The sequence below is a fragment of the Cystoisospora suis genome (genome assembly GCF_002600585.1).
Source record: "Cystoisospora suis strain Wien I chromosome Unknown contig_578, whole genome shotgun sequence".
Taxonomy (NCBI): Eukaryota; Apicomplexa; class Conoidasida; order Eucoccidiorida; family Sarcocystidae; genus Cystoisospora; species Cystoisospora suis.
The window spans coordinates 32,483-49,489 of record NW_027153379.1 but is presented as its reverse complement, the minus strand read 5'-3'; the positions used below and the strand labels follow the sequence as shown (position 1 = coordinate 49,489).

Genomic DNA, 17,007 nt, shown 5'->3' with positions numbered 1-17,007 from the left:
GACGGACAATGCGGAAGAGGATGCGACAGAGAGGGCAGACAATGCGGAAGCGAATGCAGCAAATACGGCAGCTAGCGCGGAAGAGGATGCGACAGAGAGGGCAGACAATGCGGAAGCGAATGCAGCAAATGGAGCAGCTAGCGCGGAAGTGGATGCAACAGAGAAGGCGGAAGAGAGCCCAGGGAGGATGGCAGATAACGCAGAGAGCCCACAAGTACGGACAGACAACGCAGAAAAGAGCTCACGAGAGGCGACAGACAGAGGAGAAGAGGACGTGACGGAGAAGACCGACAAGGCAGAGGAGGGAGCGCGAGAGACAGAAGGCATCGCGGGAGAGGACGCAACAGAGAAGCCGGACAAGGCGGAAGATGACACAATAGGGAAGACGGACCACGAGGAAGAGAAAGTGCCGGGGAAGGCGGGCGGGAGTAGGGCAGACGAAACGTCCGGCGGACCTGGGGATGGGATAGATAAGGAAACCAACCCGGACGGGACAACAGGAAAAGAAGACAATGTGGGCGACAGTGCAACAGGAAACCCGGGCAACGCCGGCGAGGGCGCAACAGGAAACGCGGACAAGGCGGACGATGTTGCAACGGCAAACGTAGACAACGCGGGGGAACATCCAATGGACAGGAAAGATAATGCCCAAGCGGGCGCGGCAGACAAGCAATACAGCTCGGCGCAGGGCAGGGCCGAAGGGCCCGGAGCCGCCGACGAGGACATAACAGACGAGATGAGCAACCGAGACGGAGACGGGACAGTACCGCCAAACGGAATAGACGTGGGCGTCGATCACGTCTCCACAACTGAGGCGCCGCTTGCCTCGAAGATGACAGCTGGCGCGAGCGCACCCAGCGACAACGTAGATGACAAAGCATCGGACAGCGCGGCTTCGGACGATGGGAGGCCGGAATCGGAAAGAGCCCACACGGCCACAGCTGAAGAAAATGCCGACGGAGCGGGGGCTGAGACAATGCCAACGGAACAACTAGAGGGAGACGCTACGCCGGGCGAGGGAAACCCGTTGAAAGAAGGATTAGTAAGGACACAACCAGGTGATGACCGAGCGTTCAGCACGCCAGCGAATACAGAGGCCGCGACGGAAACTCCCCTGCCAGAGCGGCCACAGTACGAGGTAGCTGAGAGGCGAGTGACACCTGTTTCAGAAATGGAAGGTACCGAGGAGGCACGTGGTAGTCTGACAGGCAAAGCAATACCACACGCGGAAGGGCGTTCGGAAACCGAGCGTGAAGGGACTCCGCCGGCGGGCAAGCATAAGGTGCAGTCGTTGCTAAAAGAAGAGGCTGACAAGGCTTTTTCATCGAGTGTGTGGGCAGGGGTAAAACCACATGAGCAGCCAATAGAAGGGACGCTAGTACGTCCCGCATCAAACAGAGAGAGGCGAAGCTCGGCAGTAGCAAAGAGTCGCATGCTGGAGGCGAAGAAGAGGAGCAGGCAGGTGTCTTTGCATTTCGAAGTCCGTCTCCCACCAGAACTCCTCCTCACAGGCGCCCACAGGAATGGCAACAGCGGGACAGCTCCTGCAGAAAGGTCCTCATCGACAACAGTTCTCGTCTTCAAAACCGAGGTACAACTACACCAGGGCGGGCAGAAGAAAGATTATGGCATGAATCTGCTGGAACCTAACCCCGGAGAGTCCCTTGAAGGTGTTGTTGTTGGCCGTGGTCATAAGCAGTTTGACTTCCAGGATGGCAACCGGAAAGCAACCTTCTCCGCGATCATCCCTGAGCTTTCGGATGAAGCGGGGGCCATCAGTTCTACAACCCCGGCTCCGGACCCAACAGCGACTACGACGACGACACGGTGCACAACCTCGACTGCGACAGCTGCGACAACCCGCAGCACAGCCAGGATTGAAAGAATCACTACAACCACGACTTCAACAACGGTGTCTAAGACTACGGCAGTAAGCTACACAGGGCCGCTGCCTAGCCGACATACAGCGGGATGGCAGTCGGCGTCAACGAAAGCAGCTGGGAGTACAACGAAAGAGAATGAGGTGCAGCCGACCACCAGCACAAGTACGAGGAGTTTTGTTCCTGTTGGAGACCTCTTCAGCACCGAAAGTCCTATACCATCTATGCCATTGTACGCTTCTCTCCGGGGAGCTGCGCGTCGGCCATCCGGCTAGGTCCCCGGGTCGCTTGTCTCCGGCTTCCAAGGAGAGTATAGCTTCCAGCATCCTTCTGGCCTACTACGCATGTGTTTTAGGACGACTGAGGGAGAACAGCAGTTGGCCGCCCGGAGCTCGACTCGAATCTCCAAAGCAAGCCTGGCTAACAGCAAGCGCCGCCGTGCCCTCTGTACGTTCAAAAAGCAGTGTTTTTTGTCCGTCATAATACACCAGTGTGGCCTGAGTGTCTCTCCTCAGGGCCGCTTCGATTTGGAGTAGCTACTGAACTATGGGATTCAACCTCGCAGTTTTTGAAATTCAGCTCAACCAGAGTAGCTGCACGACGACAGCAAGCCGAACAAGAGCGACCGGTAGATATGACATCTTGAGTAAGGCTTCGCGGTTCCATAGGCGCCAATGTGGTCAGATGAAATCATTTACCATTGTGAATTTGCCCCCCGATGAGGAAAGAGAGCTTTGGGTGGGGGGGAATACTAGGACAGCGTGTCCGTGTCCGTCCAGCATGGTCTGCAAAGAATATATTTTGCCTCCTGTGGTTCATCTCACTGTTCCTGCTCCATGTGCAGCTTTTTGAAATTGTCACTTAGATTGGCCGACAAGCTGTGGAAGACCATCCAGCTTGTTGTGGAGGAACGCCTGCGCATCTGTGCGCTGGCCAAGTAGTCTTTGAAAGGCTCTGGCACGAGCCTAAACCGGATTTCTCAAGGGTTGACCTCATGACTCTTTCTGAAGACCGTCGCTTTGCCTTCGTCAGCCGAGCGAGGCCTTCTGTAGTCCTCTCACAATTAGAGAGGCGAGGGCGCCAGTAGGCGGGTTGCCGAGTCATCATTGTTTAGCGGCACCCCCGCCAGGATCAATCAATCGTGCAACGTTTCCGGCAGCTGTGGCTTCGCCGAGACTTGATTCCTCACAGCGCTTGTTGCACGCGGCTCGGGGCGCAGCCTCGTTGTTTTAACCCTCCCCATCTGATGTCCTTACACCCTTCTCACCCTTGCTAGTCAATGGCTGCTCGTAGTTCACAAGAGAGTCGCTCCCAAATACGTACAATGCGTGGAAGCAAGAAAGGTCTGACGATGAAGACTTTCGATCAGGTATCAGGTCCTACTCGGAGATCAGAGTAGACGACGTTTGTCGAGACGCTGTAATCAAGCAGACTCAGGGATTTGTAGTGTGTTGCAAAACTGGCCTGATTGTACAAGTGCAAGTATACTCGAGCACGGGTCACAAAGCTGAAGATCAATATCGAGACGTGCGCACAAAGCGTGGCACAGTAGGGCGCTTCATCCTCAACACTGGAATCAACCCGGTTGTGTCTCATGCGCATTCTGGTCAGACTCGCATGGGCACATTCCTAAATTGAGCGAGCGGTCGCGGGGGCAGCTGCGATGGACAGTCTCACATGTGCATGGCACCGAGACTTTAGTCCAGGCGACGCCGCCCCCAGGAGGCCGATCGGGACCAAGGGTGCGGGAACTCGCCAAGCGAGTCTCAGCATACAGCTGCAGTCAGCGGCGGTTGTTCGCCTAGCGAAAGTCTTACGCTTTGAACAGTACTTGCGGTTTCGTTCACACACAGATTCCAATTAGAAACAGGCGCTGAACGGGGGTGTTCGGCTAGAGCACGTCCTTCCCTTTTTTTTGGCCACTGCCGAGCTTCTATGCTGGCTGGTGTGTTTGTTCGCGCGAAGAATACCCTAGGTGACTGCTCTGGGACTCCGCGTCCGATTGCTGGAAGACCTAAGCAGAACGGGCTCGCTAGGAAGTCACCGAAGCAGAGAACTTAGCCACCCGCGCAGGCTTCCCCTGGCGGGGCAGCTACACTATTTGGCGTTCCTGGTGTTCTTCACGAGCCGAAGTCGCGAGAAGCCCGGTGACGGGAAAGCAGCTCTGCGTGTTCCAATTGTGGTTGTTCCGGGTCACGAGTTCTCTCAGTTCGCCGGGGATTGACGCTCCCTTTGTTCGAGCTTCGAGCCGCTACAAGACGCGGATGAGGCACAGGCAGCCGGTGCCCACGTCGATACACTGCAGTAGTGCGGCGTTGAAACTATACTAAGTGAGAGTGCTTATACTGTACTTGTGACTCCGCGTGCGAGAGCTTCCAGCAGAGTGGGTGGCGCAAAAGCGGATCTCAGTTTCGACACATATTCAGTATCCTTCAGAACAGACAGTCTCACGCGCACTCGCCACGAAACACTTGAAGACGCGGCACGTAGTGCTACTGAAATTCTATATCTGCATTTCGGAGGAAGTCTACGGTTAGCTATCCAGATGACACTAGGCACTGCTAACTCCGATGAGGAGGTACAGTACATTATACCTGCCCGGTACACGAATGTGTAAACGGCGGCTGTATTGTGACGGTCCAAAGGAGATGTCAAAAGAGGCGCAAATGGTTCGGGCCTGCGCGTAGCCTCCTGGTCCGTGCCGCGTTTTGGTCAGGAAATCATATTTGGTTCCTGTTTTCCGCTGGAGCACGATTCCGCACAACTGTATGGAGTAGAGAAAGTAAGCAAAATCATTATCCATCAGGGAATGTCACTCCACGCTCTCGTCAGCGATTGGCGTTTTGTTGAGACTCTGTAGAAGACAAGGTAAACTCTTGAAGAGGAAACTCAGGAAACCCGCTATTGGGCAAGCAAACAAGGAGAACAGCACGAGCATAGAGTGTATCTAAACAGTCTTCCAAGACCTTAGTCAGTTTGCTGGACTGAAAAAGTGTCCGAGTGTTCATATCCCCATAGCGGCGTGGTTCCCACACAGCGCCTGCTTTATTAGAAGCACTCAGAGAATCTCTTCCGCTTCCTTTGCATCCACCCGAGCGCATCTTTAGTCGTTGGCCTGTACACAGAATGACACAGGTATAGGCTCCGTATTTTCTAGAAACGTTTCTTACTCACTTTGGGTGGGTCAGGACCTTAGGCGATTGAGCAAGCAGATGCAGAGAAGTGTGCAATACAAGGACCCGCGTGCCTCCAATTTGAACGGACGCGGTCGCACATGTGTTCTCACAGGAGGCGTAGACACAAATGGGGATTGCAGCTACGGCACACCAGAGTATTTGATCCCGTCGAAGCCGGGTTGGTAATACGCACCAAGAGCAGACGCCACACGCAATTCTAGCAACGTCAGGCGTTCGCTCATCCACTCTGGCATATCACGATGGAGAGGTTGGGGAGACTACGAAATTCTCCTCTCTTTCGAGAAGTGATACAAGTCCAGCAGTCCTCGCGCGCAGAGTTCAGTAAAGGATGCGCTTATCGAATGCTATCGATTTCTGTACTCACAATGGACCGAAGAAAAGTTGGACTACTCATTCGCAATCAGGTTCCAGAATTCAGCGCTCTGCGAGGATGCTTACTTATGAAAATTTTCCTGAGAGACGCAAGAGTCGTATTCAGACAGACAGCTTCTCTCTCTTCTTCTGTTCTACCTAGAGAAAGAAACGAAGTGAAGCCTCCGGAGGCGTCTACGGATCCAGACGAGCTGTCAAAGTTGAAGGGAGCCTTGGCTTCGGAGTTTTGGGAAGTAGCCACATCTGCAAGGGCGATCTTTCCTCTCCATACACTCCCAGTTGATGGGTCGTGCACCTGCATGCGACAGAGACCAGCAAAACCCAAGCCATGGAGCTATAAAACACAGTGCAGTCACAACTTCCTCGCCATTCTGAAACGCAGATCCCTGCATACGGACCGTACTTGCGAGGCAAGCGTTCTTGCGGACTGACCCCGGAGACGAAAGATAAAAAAAGTCCTTGGGCCAATCTCAGAGGTCACCCCCCTTGCTGGATACAATTTGCAACCCAATAACCAAACAACAAACACGGCGGGAACGCCGACGGCACCCCAGCTTTCTCTCCTAGAATAGACTCGTACAGGCATATACGCGTCTGTAGAATGTGAAGAGGAAACACCCAGGGAATCTTGTCACACGGGCGGAGCCTCCCTGCAGTCATGAGGAATGGCGTCTACAATCTAGAGTCCCGTTGACAAAACTCCGGGCACCCAAATGTTGCCGATTTTGCAGACAAACGACTGCATTAACTAATTGTACACCTGGGCACGTCGACACTTGGAAAATTTGTGCACTTAGAGAGCTTGATCTTCAGGCGCTCGAAAAAGGGTTTGGTTGCATAGGGGATACCTTCCGAGTTACCAGTAATATGAACGCTAGTCTTCCAGAATCATTCAGCCCCTTCACAATTGCAGCCGGAGCGACTCTCCATAGATACGTGTGGAAGCTAATCCAGATTCCGCGGCAGACGGAAAACGTTCTTTTCTGTATTCGTAGCGTTTATGCGTACCTCTGTGTGTATGAAGATGATAACATGACTCGCTGAGGCTGCTCCATATTTGGACTCTCGTCGAGGAAATCGACTGTGACCGCTGCCCTCAGATACTTCCAACTCATCTTCAGTTCCTAGATCCTGCGCATGCAGTTCTCGGAAATGCTTCTCCGAGATCTGTCCTAACGCAGCCAGCAAATCCTCAGGCTTCTCCGCTCTCCGGGACACCAGATTAGTTACTTTTACCTCGCCTGAGAAAAAAGAAAATATCCAAAGAAACGTTCCCGATCAACTCAGCAGCGTGGTGCTCTCAGGCAAAAGCAAGAATGCCTCGGCGCGGCTCCTTCCCAAGCCTAATCCTGCATCATGAGAGTCCGGTCCCAAAGCGGGTGAAGAAGAATCGCTACACAACTGCATGGCCGCACGTCAGCTAACGTGCGACAAAACGTTGGAGGCCCGTAGATGCCGTGGGAAGGACGCTGTGGAGACAGACAGTGCACGCAAAAGTGCGGTCAATCCTGGGATTGTTGTACTGCTCTGTGTATGACTACGATCGAGTGAAAAAAGGGCATCCTCTCGTGTATTGTAGATCAAACAGGCAAAAAATATATTCACTTTGTGCAGAGGCTGCGACAACAGGAAAACCCACAGCCTGTTTCTGGGCACCCACCATGTATTCACTGTTTCGGGCACAAGTTCGTCTAATCAAGGGAATTAGTGCCTTCGAGTGGAGACAGCGCATGAGGCACCACTTGTTGAAGAGTCTTTTTCTCACCGGTTTTTCTATCCTTTTTGATGTCAATTTTCTTTGCTTGTCTCCGGTCGGTTACCAAGCCGTCACTTAGTTGCTCGTGTCTGATTTCTAATACACTATAATGTACTAAATAACTAGCTGCTTCTTCGTCTCCATCTCCCCCACCTCCCCTCTTCCCCCCCCCTTGCTGCTTGTCCGTCTGAGCACCGCCATTGTCAGAGGAAGTCTTTACCCTGGACCGGGTTTTTGTCCCAGAGTCCCTGGACCCTGCTCTCCACGGTAAACGCGCACACTGCGTCTCCAGCTCCTCAAATATGAAATGACTAATGAGCTGTGCAACACCTAAGTGCTGCGAAACAGAGGCGAGTAAAGATGGCGAAAAGTGCCTGGCTGTAGAATCATCCTTAGTTGACGGGATGAGAGACGACGGAAAAGAAAGCGACGGAGGTGCGCCGTAGACGATCGTTGTTTTCGCGGCTGTCCTCGGTCCAAGAGTTACGAGACAGCTGCAGTCACGCACGCACCACTTCTTTCCGACAACAGTGGAGCATCCGGCAAACATGGACAGGAGATTCTGAACCTCTGAGCCTGACAATTTTCTTGGCTAAGTGATATCTGTGGCTCTCTTCAGCAGCACCTGAGAGGCCACTCGGGGTTGAGAGATTGAAACTGAAATGTGACTACCGTGATGAGATTATGCACCCGGAAAGAAAGATTCACAGAAATATTTATGTCACTTTGCAGTAAGCAATGTAAGAAGGTGCACCCCTTCCATTTGCCCGGGAGGGCGATACACCGCTGCTCACTCAGGAAATCTAACACATTTACTCTTTCGAAGCGTTCTCCCTTCTCATGAAATTTATGTCAGGCGCATCCTTGCTCTATTGTGTGCGTGCGTGCTGCCGCATATGCGGGAACATTCGCGGGTGCCACGACCGTGCTGCTTTATTCATTGAACCGTTTGGGAAGCTTCGTACTAAAACACGATGTACGGGTACTCGGCTGAGGATCGCAGAGCACGCCGTTCCAGGTTAAGTGTACACATACACCTTCATCTGTTATTGCACGCGAATACGTAAGCATATGTTTATGCAGAGAGACACGCCTGCTCAGGAAACGGAAGAAAGAGAGTGAGGAGACGGAAGAATGTCAAAAACCCCTTACAAGTTTAGTCCATCCTTCGTGACAGACTGCAGGAGGTCACAACAATCTTCGAAAATATTCAACGCCGCGGGACTGTTCTCTTCGTCATCTGCGTATACGCGGTCGAACTCGAAGTCAGTATGCCCCTTTCTATTTGTTAGGCGGTAAAACGTCCCCGATGCCTTCGATCCACTTCTACGGAGATACCGCGAGTCTAGCGCGGCATCCCCCCTTGGCGCACGTCCGCCCCGCAGAGTACTCTCGATAACCTGACCCGCCCGTGTAGCTACAGCCACAAGGGTAGCTGGACTGAACCTCCTAGTGCGTTTGTAGAACCGGCCGGTATCATTGGCACTCGACATATGCCCTGTATTTCTCCCCCTTAGGCTCCCTATTCTTCTTGTGGCGATGGTTGGAATCTGTGCAGGAGGATCTGTAAGTGATATTGTTGTGTCATCCGAAACAGTAAGAAGGCCTTCGTCATCAGTCTCACTGTGCACTTCCCTGTCTACTGGAAAGGACCCCACTGTTTGAGTGAGATCCGGATTCCGCTCGTTCCTACAGGATAACATGCTCTGGTAGAAGAAGCTCGGTGATGATTTGCTGGAGGAGTAAATACAACAGAATACTCGGTGGGAACCTCTTAAGGTTAAGAGTTCAGACAAACGTCTCCGATTCTCCAGAACCAGTTGCTCTATCGCCTCCTGTTGTACATCCACCCGGGCGAGAGAGGAACGTAGGCGTTCTTCGAGTGCATCACGCTGTATCGTGATGTCACGGAGCTTCTGTAGAGGACGACAAAGGCGCAGCAGACCATTCGCACATCATGAAGAAAGGATAAGGGACATCAGCGACGCTCTGTGAAAGGTGTCCCCGCGAGCAGTGCTGCCCCGGCTGTCCGTCTGCCATGCACACACGTCCAGACATTGCATCCCACCTTACCCCCTACAAAGCCACAATGTTTTTACGCAATTTACAGCCTTTCTTTCGCTGGTTCGTAGCTCTTTCAAAAGCAATCCTGAAGCCCCGTCTTCATCCACAAACCACAAAGACAGGCTCTTATGAAGTCCCCTAGTAACACCACGACGACCACACAACTTCCATGGGAACCGACGCGATTTTCGTCCTCTCCTCGATTCTGTCTACCACGAAAGCAAGCATGTACTACGGTGACTCAGCTAGTGCACAACTCTTGCTGTGTGTGTTCCCTCCTCTAACATAATCTAGAGCAAAGTCACTTCAGAAAGAGGTGTAACCGATTGGAGCCCGACAGACAGCTAGAACACAGCGACAACGGAGAGATGATGCAAGACAAAGCGCGGCTGTCTGCGCTACAGTCAACATGCCACTGCAAAGAAAGAGAACAAAGAAAGGGTCGTGATAGTGATGCAGACTCGTGGTCTGGTGTGTAGAGCTTTCAACCGCCAGTCAAGTGGAAGCTCTCACTGGGTTGACTCCGTCAACTGCAAAAGAGAACTGTGACTCCGAACTTTTGGAAAGTGCGCTACTTCTTGTTGTGAAAGTGATGGCCAGTAATGTCTTCAGGTGGGACAACCCGTGTACTGCTACGAGATAGTGAGTGTCTATAGTGACCACACGCGGGCCACCACAAAGACACGAAAGCGTGAAAACATGAGAGCAAGTCCTGCTGCGGTGCGATTGGGACGAGCCTCTCGTAATAAGACGAAAGCAGGTGATACCCATCGCCTTTCACCCATTCTCGTGTGCGGCGGCTTGCAAAAGGCTTGGTACCTGTTTGAGAATTTTATTGACCACCACAGAGGTGGAGCTCTCCGATGTGACACACGAACAAGAAGCCGCCGTAGAAACGGTATCCGCGCCGCTCGATTGACGTGTCTGGCTTCCTTCCTCCTCATTCTCCGTGTTTTGTTTCTTCGGAACGTCAGCCCCCGCGCCGTTTAACATCTTTTCTTGACGCCCTTCCCCTACCGGCCTGGGTTTGTTGTCCGGGAGGTCTCTTTCTGATCTTGTGACTAACGCACTTTCGTCTTTTTCCATGTCAGTTGTATTCATTCGTTCTTGTCCAGATGCCGTCGCCAAGTGAGATTCTTCAGAAAAGCCTTCCTGCAATTCCTTATTATACTCCCGGGTTGGCTCCTCTCCTTCTCCGGGTGCCGTGGTGGATGTCGTCAAGGACGGACACGCGTCGTCCAACAGACTTTTCAGAGAGACAGATTTTCCTTCCTTCTCCAGGAGCGACACCAGCTGTTTCTGAACAACTTGAACCTGATGCTGCGAAACAAAGTGCAACCTCACAAACAAGAAAACTTCTCTTCTCGCCAATCGCGTTACGGCGTCAACGTTCTCAGTTGTAATTGACTTGGAGTACCAATTCTCCTTTCAGCTTCGGCTTTCTGCGTGACGCCAGCGCCACATGCGGACGCAAACAACGCTGCCTAGTTTGTACACGCCGCGGCGAAATACGTTCCGACTATTGCCAGCGGCGGCAGCGAATGCTATCCAGCTGTCTTACAAAGGTTCCGGAAAGACGCCTGTGGAACATCTCTTGGCTTCTCTCATCCTCACAAAGAGCTTCGTCTTCATCTCTCTCCTGAGGCAGAAAGCGAGGGAGCAGACAGAAAGAGGGTTTGAGTTAGTTGTCTTCTCCTTCCTATACCAGCGAAAATTGAAACAGTGATCACACATAACAGGGACAGCATGCACCACAGCCGCAGCACGGAATGTTCTCCGTACCACTGTGGCCTATACTGCCTTAGACGCATATCTCTCTTCATATGGTTGTGGAGTCCTGCCGGACGACCATATATTGCGCTACTTTCTCCAGGCTTCAGCATCGCAATTGGATAGTACATCCAGGGTACTGAGGAATCTTTTCTAGAATCATACGATATTATAAAGAAAGGAGAGACAACAAAGACAGAAAAGGTGTATCCTTTTTGGCACTGTCTGTCGAGAATGTACGTACACATCACCGGAGCGGCGGCGCCTCATGGACTTTTGTGCATCAGTAGCGAAGGTTCTCCTCGACTTGAAAAAGAAACGCTAAAATGAGACACAGAAACTGGCTGGCCAGAGGGGCGCCTCCTGGTCATAACAAGGGGAGGACCACTGAAAAGGAAAAGTGCTTGGGGTGAAAGCGAGTGCACATGTAGATGGTACAGGGTTTGCTTGGCACACAGATCCTCCTCTGTAGTTTAAGAGGAACGAAAGACGCTACACGAGACCAAAAGACTCCTCGCAACTATCTCTAAGTCAGCAACGTGATCCTCGACTAGAACTATAACACGTCTTGGAGTGCACGACATGTGCAGAGACGCAGTGTTTCCCAAACCCGGCTTTTCTGAAAAACCCACGGTTACCAGGTAAAACAGTACAGAAGATTCACAGGGTAGAGAAGAGAAGAACTAAGGGAATAGTCAGTCTTTTTCACATTTCACTGGCGATAAAGCTCACATTGAGAAGCGCTTCAATAGAAGTTAGCAGATGACATATACGGTCAAGCTTTTCTCCTATGATAACAGGCATCTCCTTGTTTACAGTCGCCCCACTTGGCCTTCTGCCTAGGGGATACTTCCGGGAGAGAAGAGACGAACTTTTTTTTTGATCGTTCGAGAAATGACAACGAGATGTGCATACACCTTCTAGCTCTTCTCTTGTCTCATCCTGAAATACGCGACAAGACGCAAGTCGGATATAAACAACGTCTCTTGTGAAAGACTGGACTGATGTATATGGGGGGATACAGGTGCAGAGTTTCGTGAAGAAAGGCAGCAAGACGCTATGAAGTGCCAGGTTTTTCCGCTGTAGGGAGAGATGAGAGAAGCAAGCAGACCAAAGCGGCAGATGCGACCGAAGTAGAATCTGCCCTTTCAGAATCTGTTGATGAGGAAAACTACTTACAGTGAGTTCACTGACGGCTATAGGTGATCACTGTACCTCTATCTGAATACAACGGGAAAACCATGAGGATATAAAGTCTTCCACGGTCTATTCGTCTGGTTCGTACAGGTAGCTGAAGCGATGTAGGAATGTATCCATCTACGTATCTGCCTAACTGTCCCTACCCATCTACATGGATATACAGGTCTTTTTTTGCAACAATCGAAGCCTCGAGATCTTGAAATAGTCACACCTGTTATCGTGTACGAGCAGCCTGGACGTCTGCGTATACATTCTTTCCTACTGCTGCCGTCCTGGTGAACTAGGTGAGCCCAATCCAGAACGAGATGGCGGGAAAGAAGAAAATAGTCGTCGTATGCCGGGAATAAAACTACATCACTAACCACGGCCCTTGCCAAAGTAAAAACAAAACGAAAGAGGGAACACAAAGCTGTGAAACGGGCTCTCATATCATGAGGAGAGAACTGAAATCAGGATTTGAGATGACCTTACAGAGAGAAGAAGAGGATCCCGCCCTCCGTCAGTTTGCGTGCCCAGCACAGATGCGATCTGGCGAGACACAAGTTTCCGGTGCTCTCGAATAGCAGCCCGTGTGCGGCAGCACTCTGTACGTACACCTGGGAGATCGGAAATGAGCTTTGCCCGACCAGGAAGTTTGCCAGACATCAGATAGCAGTCCCTGGCCCACTCTTTCAGTTTGTTCACAAGTGCCTGCAACACAAGGACACGTGGAATTTCGGTGGAGATGTCAGACAGCCGCTTCAACCGAAGTTTTCCAGATGGCCTTCTTTGGTGGCATATGAGGTACATTCCGACAAGAGTTAGTTGGCAGTTGGCCACGCGTAGCTGATATCCCCTTCCAAGGTTCCGAATTTGTAGTGGGAATAGCAGTGGCAGCACGGACGGACATTCCATAGTGGAGGAGATACAAACACCCTATCAAGAAAAAAGGCTGCGGAAATCCTTTTTCAGGCGCGTTTCAACAGCAACAAATTGAAATGGCCCGGGCAACGCCTTTCTTCTCTTGTCCTCTGCTTTTTTTTTTGCAGACTAAAGTCACTTTCCTTGGCGCTGTAAGGACAGAGAGGTATTTACTCGTACACGGAGGTGAGGGGTTGCTTCCGGCAGAGTAGCTTTGCCAGTTGCCCGCGTTATTCATCATGCAGCCTGCAAAAAGCCACGGCATCGAAGAAGTGCACTGGGCACTGGCAGCGCTGCTTCACAGTTGTCCCGCAGTATACGTACACATATAAATATATGTGCACAAAGGCCAGGTACACGAATGCGCGTCGGCGCATCTTCTTGGACCAACCATAGTGAAGTCGTTGCTTTCTGAAGAATACCCAGGCAAGGCAGAGTGACTCGGATGATTCAAGACAAGCACACTATTGTGCCTTCTATTGTTTTTCCACATATCTATGTATATCGGCATGTGTAGAAAGAGAGGTAGGAATTCGGGCCACAGGACACCATACCGTAGGACGCCTCGACAAAGGACAGGTCCCAGGTCAGCTCAACAAGCGCGGGGAGTCTGCCGGCGACTATAACACACTGCGAGCAAGAGATGAATGTCTCAAGAGGGCACTTGGTAAGCTCTCCGAAGAGCGCAGAGACGAGCAATGACAGATGCTCGGTCTCTTTAAGTGACCGTCGAAGAGCAGCCGTCATACGCTTGTAGAGATAACAATTGTATATACTTACATTTTGGTGTCTCTGGAGTTTCCACAGCTTCACAATACTCTTGATGAGCTTTCTTAGTTCCAATTGATGTTCTTTTGAAGTAGATGAAACCATGCCGCCCACCATCATGTCAGGCCACGTGTCCTCCTGTTCTTCATCTGTCATCACCTCCGAGCTGATCCCGATCTCACCTCCTTTGTCCGCGGCGGGATGTAGTATGCTTCCCCTCTTCTTCGCCACACTCTGGCTGACAGTTCTCCTCTCTCGTGTACCATCGCTATCTTCGAGTCGACTTCTCCGTAACGCCCCCCCGCCTTCTATACACACCAGTTTAGAGAAGAAGGATGTTGAGAAACCAGAAAAGTTTCGCAAAGCACTCGTCTCTGTAGCAGGGTGACTGCTGAAGGCCTTTGATTGCCAAGAGGTCGGTGGATACTCGGGATGAAGAGGGGAAGGAAAGGAACGATACTCAGAGCCAGGAACAGACACGGTCCCTAGGTGGTGGGGTACGAAAGGAGACACCGCAGTGGCTGTCGGAGAAGGGAGGGACAGACCAAGGCGAAGAAAGTCAGCCTGTCCGTACTCTTTTCGCCGTGCGCTTGCTGAAGATGCTCCTGTAGGATTGGAGGCTTCCCAAAGTGCATTACGGCACCCCGCCCGCGGCGGGGGAAGAGCACGATTAGAAGCAGGACGATGAGCGGGATGGAGGCTGACAGAGGAAGATATCTCATGAGACTGAGAAGATGCCGCGCTCAATCCGTCGGGCTGGCCCTTTTCCTCCCCATCCCCGATCGGGGAGAAAGAAGCGATTTTTCCTTCGAGTGTGTCAAGATCATCGTCGCCATCTTCGTGAAAAGTCTCAAGAAGCTGCAGGGTCGGAGGCCCTCCCTCGGGGTCTGCTTCATTTGGGAGAACTGAAAATCGACAAGTAAGCGGCGAAAATGAGGGGAGGCTGGATGAAGATCCGTTAGCGCTTGCAGACCCAGAATCGCCTAATGAGCCTCCGACCTTTGCTCCGCTTACGCCTCTAGGCGAAAGGAGATTCAAGTGATTAGGTGTGATGCGGACTTTGGCCTCTGTTATTGGCAGAGGTTGTCGTACCTTGTTCTCTCCGGTGTCTGCCCCTCCACACTCCTTTTTTCCCCCGCCATTCTTCCTATTCCACTTCGCGTAGTGATCTTTCAAAGCCTGCTCAACCGCCTTCTCTGCAGCACGAGTAATAAGCTCAAACACTGCCGATTCTACAGCGCTATTGCTGTTAGCGGCCCTGGAAGATTTCCCAGTTTCCGAAACCCCACACGGAGCGCACGAAGCAGACGGGGACAAGGTGGAAGATCCGAACGAGGTCTCATCCGGGTGCTGAAAAGTGCGTGTTAGAAGAGAAGACTGTCTTCTGTAGAAGTCATGGCCTTGAGAAGGAGGCGAGGATACGTCATCCTGAAAAGAACGAAATCGACGACTGCGTGAACCACTCCTGCTGGGTGTAGGAGACTCCCGGTTTCTCCACATTTGTCGGCGAGACAAAAGGGACGAAGAGCGAGAAAGGTAGTCATCATCCGACAAAGGGGAAAAAGTCGAAGTAGAGAAGGGAAAATCTCTCTTAGAAGACATCCTCGAAAACGGACCAAGGAGAACGTGCTCTCCCGTAAAGAAGACGCGTAAGAGAACGGGCGGGCAGGGATGGAGGAGTGAGACAGCAAGGATGAACCAGGATCCGGGATAATGTAGAAACCATATTTGAGCCTCCGAACTTCTCACCTGCTTGCCCAATTGCGTTTTAGTCACAGTACTCGAATGCTCGGAGTGATTCACAAGGGAGAAAGACGAACTGGGATCTCTTTCGGAAAGAGAGTTGGATTTGCTCAGCTATAGCGTATTGTCAGCCCCCCACATCGTCTGTGCACGCCGTAGTGGCTACGGGGGTTAGCAAGGCCTGGCACCCCAGGAAAATTTATGCTGGAAGCGATGCTCGACACGTCGGACGGCAGAATGACACCCCGGAAAAGGATGTACCGCTCAGACGTCCGGGCAGACGGGAAACGGTGTTTATGCGGCCGAGGGAATGTACGTTCAATAGCTAGATAAGAGGCAGGCGGGTGCTGTAAAGAAAAGAATTTGAGGGGAAGAGCATTTCCAGATGTACGTTCAATAGCTAGATAAGAGACAGGCGGGTGTTGTAAAGAAAAGAATTTGAGGGGAAGACCATTTCCATTTCGCGTTCGTCCTGAGGTTGTTCGTCCTCAGCTGAGAAGATAGACACACGATACTTCATCAGCTCGATCACGGTCTAGCAAAGCCGCCGTTGACCGCTGGCCTCGACACCACTCAAGGCCGGAGTTGGCGCTTCATGACAGCCAAAGGGAGGTGTCCAGGAATACAAAAGGCTCGGAACTCGGGCAATCACTTCCAGACGTAAAGAGGGCAAGCGGTCGTGTCTACTGGGCCGGCTGGATGGTTCTTTTCAAAGATGGAAGATGAGACCGCGGGATCGTGATGCTCGTGTCTCCCCGTGTCGCGTGAACGACAGACATGCCTTCCTACAAGTATGCCGTACAAACGTGAGGACACAGCTTTTTTTTCCCGGTGAAGTGTTCAATTACAGCCGGGCCGCCTGGTTGACACTCTGCATCGGACTAGCTGCTTCCCCGCGTCGGCGTCGAAACGGGGGACATCTTGTGCAACCCCGGGCATGGGGTAGGCGGGCTGCGGCGGGGGGTTGAGTCGCTGCAGCTCGTATTCAGATCTAAGGCAGAAGAGAGAGAGCGGTAGGCAAGCCTAGGAAGAGAAGGATGCAGCACATTAGGCTGAACAGGAGAAGCTGCACTCCGAAAAATGACGAGTTACGACAGTCGCATCCGCGTTGTCTTGTCAAGGGCTCCCAGGATCAAGAGACGCTCGACGTGAGGAGCCGCAGAAGGTCCCGTCTGTATTCACATGAGCCAACCGCTTCACTAGCTTCTTCCCGAGTGTAGCTGCAACAGATATCGTTCACGGCAGGTTTTCACGCCGGAGAAGAATGCAGGCAGACGGATAGGCAACTCGGTACTTTCCTCAAACATCCACGCGGCTGGTCTGAGTTCCGCTACCAGCCAAGCCGATTTCATCTTCC

The 17,007-nt window shown here is 52.0% G+C and overlaps 2 protein-coding genes across 2 annotated transcripts; one reads left to right on the top strand and one right to left on the bottom strand.

The window, feature by feature from the left end:
• The first annotated feature begins 1 nt into the window (after position 1).
• CSUI_001461 (uncharacterized protein) lies at positions 2-3,026 on the top strand. The gene is made up of 2 exons (XM_068061667.1): positions 2-2,327; positions 2,725-3,026. Exon 1 carries the CDS (start codon positions 188-190, stop codon positions 2,153-2,155), a length of 1,968 nt encoding a protein of 655 aa, XP_067926363.1. The 5' UTR covers positions 2-187; the 3' UTR covers positions 2,156-2,327; positions 2,725-3,026.
• Positions 3,027-4,615: 1,589 nt separating this feature from the next.
• On the bottom strand, positions 4,616-16,903 carry CSUI_001460 (kinesin motor domain-containing protein). Its single transcript, XM_068061666.1, has 10 exons — positions 13,920-16,903; positions 12,711-12,929; positions 11,772-11,981; positions 10,831-10,908; positions 10,089-10,589; positions 8,358-9,121; positions 7,215-7,699; positions 6,458-6,690; positions 5,516-5,744; positions 4,616-4,995 (listed from the first exon to the last, which is right to left on the bottom strand). Exons 1-10 carry the CDS (start codon positions 15,507-15,509, stop codon positions 4,709-4,711), a joined length of 4,596 nt encoding a protein of 1,531 aa, XP_067926362.1. The 5' UTR covers positions 15,510-16,903; the 3' UTR covers positions 4,616-4,708.
• Positions 16,904-17,007: the final 104 nt, after the last annotated feature.